Raw genomic sequence first — 5128 nt, forward strand, 5'->3', positions numbered from 1 at the left:
AGGCATGCAAGACAAGCATGGAGACCCCTGGCAGGAGGGGGGCGGGGCAACAGGACCAGAGGGCCTGCTGATTTGAGATCTGAAGTCACCCAAGCCAAACCTAGGAGCCATCCTGGACTCAGCATAGCCCTCACCCTCCACACCCAGTCACCAAGGCCTCTCCATTCTGCCTCCCAGATGGCCCGAGAGCCCCCCACCCATACCCTCTGCCAGGGCCCCGGCCCAGCCACCGTCTCTCACCGAGACCTGTGCCCTCAGACTTTACTGAGCATCAGGGCCACTGTAGGACGTGAGACCGAGTTTCTGATTGAACAGATCTCTGCTGGGGCCTGGGCGTTGGCACGTCTCCCAGCTGCTGCCACTGGTTGGAGCCTGTGCTCGGAGAACCACTGACCTAGACGATTCCTGTGCTCGGGCCCTGCCTCAGCCCTGCACCACCTGGCAGGCACATGCCCAGGTTTCCCTCCTACTAGAATCTCACTTCTTGTTCCACCTGTATTGATCCTCCGTTTCCCCAGGAAGCCTGAGGCAGCGGAAGAATCTGACCAACATCCATACCCCCTGCACCTGAGGTGGAGCCAGGGCCTTGGCCACGACATGTGGGCAAACGGAAGAACTGGAGTATGTGCGTGTAGCTGGGGGTGGGGCGAGGCGAGCTGCTGCCATAACATGCCACACAGAAGACAGAACAGAGGCCTGGGCCCAAGTGGCACACTTGAAAACAATCCGAAGGGTCTAGCAGTGGTCGGCAAACTGCGGCTCGGCAAACCACGGCTCGAGAGCCACATGCGGCTCTTTGGCCCCTTGAGTGTGGCTCTTCCACAAAATACCGGCTTTTCCACAAAATACTGACTTCTGCGCATGGGCCACGAAGTTTCAATCGCACTGTACATGCACGCCCGCACGTGGTATTTTGTGGAAGAGCCACACTCAAGGGGCCAAAGAGCCGCATGTGGCTCTTGAGCCACGGTTTGCCGACCACGAGTCTAAGGGACCACAGGCACATTCCCTTGCTAGATGGAGGCCAAGTCAGTCCGTGGGATCGAGAGCCCCCCACCCATACCCTCTGCCAGGGCCCCGGCCCAGCCACCGTCTCTCACCGAGACCTGTGCCCTCAGACTTTACTGAGCATCAGGGCCACTGTAGGATGTGAGACCGAGTTTCTGATTTGAGATCTGAAGGGACCACAGGCACATTCCCTCAAATCGGTCCCACGAGTCTAATGTGCCTGTGGTCCCTTCAGATCCCAGAGGGCGGGAGGCCTGCCCTCTGCCACCTGAACAACAGAGGACAGAGCACCTGGTCCTGTCAGCCCTGGGGTCTGTTCTGGGAGTTGCTGGCAGCAATTCCCCAAGAGTATCTGAGAGAACCACCGAAGGGAGACGTGAGTCGGCCCGACCCTCACAGCACCTCCTACTTTGCAGCTGGAGGAGTAGAGAAGAAACATGGCTGAGGAGTTACTATGGGGGAGGGGCTTCTCTTTCCTTCATTTCTCTCCTTCCCAGCACTAAACTTGGCTTTTTAGTTGGACATTTGCTTAGTTTTTGTCTCTCTCTCCACTAGACCATAAGCCCCGAGGGGGCAGGGGCCATGTCTGTCTTGTCCATCACTCTAGGCCAGCACCTAGACCAGGGCCCGCCACATAGGAGGCCCTCAGAAAGTGCTGGTTGAATGAATGGACGAACGAATGGATGGATGGATGGTGAGGGAACAGTTGCTGTGATGAACCACAGGGCCCCAAACCAAGGACAACAAAAAAGAGATGGACAGATGGGAAGAGAGTACGTGGTCAAAAGTGTGGTTTAGGGACAGGAGCGCTCGCTAGGGTGGAGGAGTGAGGGGGGTGCCTGGAGAGGAAGGCCAGAGAGATGGATCCTTCCGCTGAAGACCTGCAGGGAGAACAGGTCCAGGCACAGGCTGTGGCCGCCATGGCAACGGGAGATCAAGGGCGCTGATGGCGAAGGCTGATGGACAGGTTATCAAGAACTGAGGCTGGGGTGACGAGGGTGGGGTGTCAGCACAGGGGCACAGTAATCCCGGGGACACAGCAGGACTGTGGGTGGATGGGTGGGAAAGGCTGGGAAATCAGAGGTACCACGGCCTTGGTGCCTGGGCGGGAGGCCACGGTAGCTGGTTGGCAGGGGATGGCGGTAAGGTGGGCTGGGCTGGGGGGAGAGCAAACGGCATGAGCCTGTAGGGGTTTCCATGGGGAGGGTCTGGTCTGGAGGCAGCACTGAGGGCAAAGAATGCCCACCCCTCTCTGAACCTGCAGGGCATGGGGGCAGGTGTTCAGCTTCTACTGATGGGGAACTGCTCATCCAACAGGGGCAGGGGTGGGATGGAAAACATTTAAATGGAACCAAAGACAGCCCGGTCCTGCAACCACTCTCAGACATCAGGCACTCCACTGGGACTGCCCTCACTGCGGCTTCCTATGGCCGGGGCACAGCTGCCTCCTGGGCCCAGGCACCCCATGGCTCAGAGCAGGGACTAGGCCTGCCCTCATGCCCGGGGCTTTGCCAGGCTCTGGGGGAGGTGATGGTACATGCTGCACCCCACTGTCACATCCTGCTTGTGGTCCCCCAGAGTCCATGCCCTGGCCCCAAGGAATGTACAGTCAAGGGTGGGAGGAGAGTCAAGGGATCCCATATGGGGGAGGCTCGCCACCAAGAGTTGTCCTGCAGAACAGAGAAATAGGTGAGAGCCCAGAGGAGGGACAGGGAGGGGGTTCAATGCATGCGAATTGCCCCTTATGCCATGGGCTTGACCTACCCCCCCACCACACACACACACACACACACACACACACACAGGCTCCTTTAATCACCCCACAACCCTGAAGACTGAAAAGGTCAGGTTTTCACTGAGGCCAAGAGAAGGAATGCAACCTGCCCAAGGTCACATGACTAGCAAGGGACCCAGTCGGAACGAAACCCAGGCCTGGCTGGCTTCCAATCATTGTACCTCAGGCTTCATCGAGAACTGAGGTAACGGACCGGCATCCTGGAGAAAGGGCATGTGCGTCGAGGGCGTGGCAAGCCCGCATCGGAGGCTCAGCATCCCCAGAGTGAGGTGGGTGGGGGAAGCATGGGTGCAGGTCAGGCTGAGCGGCCGCCCCCACCCCATTCCGTAGAGAAAACAGGGTGGGGCAGGGGAGGCTCCACAGGGCAACAGGCCCAGAGGTGAGGGGTGACAACAAACAGGGCCCTGTCAGCAGGGACAGGAGGGAGGGAAGGCACAGTAATGAGCTCCCCAGGGCCTCACCTCTCCTCCCCAGACCCAGGGCTGGCCCCACAGCACCAGGAGGCAGAGAGCAATTAGTCCCGAACACCCCACCAGCCACAGCCCTGGGACACGAGGTCCTGGACATCAGCCGCCCGGCCCTCAGCGCCTCCAGCCAGGCCAGGTGCCCCAACCTCTGCAGGAGGAACCTCTGGCCGGAGACAAACACAGGTCTGCACGGTCACACAACATCAAGGACAGGCCACCCTGCAGGTTCTGGGCCCCTTCCCCACTCCTGAGATGAGCAGCTGCACCTGAGCCCGGGGCAGGAGCAAGCTGAGGCTCCTCCCTGCAGATGATCACAGCCCACTCCCCAGGGGGGACACAGCAGGTCAGGCTCCGTCCCCACGGAAGGCCCCAGGATGCCTACAGCAGCAGGACAACTGTGGGGCTGCAGGCCAGTGGCTGGGCCCAACAACGACAGGGCAGGGAGGGAAGTGTGAGGCCAGCACAATCGGAATCCCGTGGGCCACCTCCACCCCCAGACCAGTCCTGCCCGAGCGGAGGGTGGGGCTCAGAGGCAGGGGGGCCTTGTTCTGGGATCAGAAAAGGTGGTTGGAGCCCTGAGGACAGTGCCACCCCGAGAACAGTGCAGGGTCCAACCCTCTCTAGGTCTTGAGGCCCATAAGTGCAACGATCCCACATGTGGCTCTCTGACACCCCAAGAGTACCCATGTCTGTGGGCTGAACCAGTGGCCTTGGCAAGGGCCCTACAGCCCGAAGCCACCCTATCCCCACAGGACCAGCAGGGGCCGGGCTCGGGGATGCCCGCCTGGGGTGGCTGTGAGAAGTCACACTCCATTCAGAAATACGACAGCAGGGCCCCCCCAGTCCCAGCCTCAGCCTCAGCCTCAGCCTCAGGCACAGCTCCCTCTGATGGCTGAGGGACATCGCAGGGGATGAGAACAAACTCACTCTGCTCCTGATTGGATGGGTAACAATTCCCAGATCATCTACGGATAGTAATTGTCCTAACGCGGGTAAGGCAGCCACCGTTCACAGAGCACTGCACAAGGCCTCCAAGTACAGCGTCTCCTCTCACCCTCACGACTCCCCGACAGCAGGGAGCTGGGTAGCCTGACTTTCAGATGAGGGTATTTATAAAGCCAAATGGTGAGCCTGAGGCTCGCACCTGAGCTTGTAAGACTGAGAAGCCCAGTGCTCTGATGCCCTGCCGCTCGCCCCTACAGGAAGAGCGGAAAGGGCAGGGATGAGAGAGAGGCAGTGACTTGTATTTGCTGGCATGGGAACCCAGGACACCTGAGCTTGTAAGACTGAGATGCCCAGTGCTCTTTCTTATGCCCTGCCGCTCACCCCTACAGGAAGAGCGGAAAGGGCAGGGATGAGAGAGAGGCAGTGACTTGTATTTGCTGGCATGGGAACCCAGGATGCAATCCCTGTTGATCATTCTTTAGAGAGCACAAGCCCCGCCTCTCCTCCAGCTTCCAGGCCTCCCCTGGAGAGGAGGCGGACTGAAGGGCTGCACCGCCGACTGCTGCCACCAGAGGGCGAAGCGTAAGGACCAGCGCCCATGTTTTCCAACCTAAACCCTCTGACGCTGGTCCGGAGCATCAGCATCTTGGAACCACGCTCATTTCTCAAGGACATGTTCTGCCAAATGGCCCAGGGACACTGCGGGCCCATAGTGGGGAGGAAACACACCAGAATCCCCGTGGGAGCAGATTCCCAGCAGCTGCCCAGGGACCTTAGGCTGGCAGGTGAGGGGAAGGCGGTCTGACACTCAGCCGACGCTGGAGAGCCCGGCGTCACCTCCCACCCCGCCCCAGGAACAAACCCCATGAAGTCTCACCTGCATGTTCCGGCTGCACCCCCCCGCCACTGCAGG

General features: G+C 60.0%; 1 protein-coding gene across 1 annotated transcript in view; it reads right to left on the minus strand.

The window, feature by feature from the left end:
- CAPN5 (calpain 5) overlaps positions 1-5128 on the minus strand; it is a 34351-nt gene that overhangs the window by 22319 nt on the left and 6904 nt on the right. Inside the window, exons 3-4 of the mRNA XM_014540363.1 lie at positions 4415-4466; positions 2096-2165 (exon numbers count right to left, since the gene is read on the minus strand). Coding sequence (XP_014395849.1) covers positions 2096-2165; positions 4415-4466 — 122 coding nt within the window. The remainder of the gene's footprint in view (positions 1-2095; positions 2166-4414; positions 4467-5128) is intronic.

The sequence above is a fragment of the Myotis brandtii genome, unplaced genomic scaffold, assembly GCF_000412655.1.
Source record: "Myotis brandtii unplaced genomic scaffold, ASM41265v1 scaffold244, whole genome shotgun sequence".
Lineage (NCBI taxonomy): Eukaryota > Metazoa > Chordata > Mammalia > Chiroptera > Vespertilionidae > Myotis > Myotis brandtii.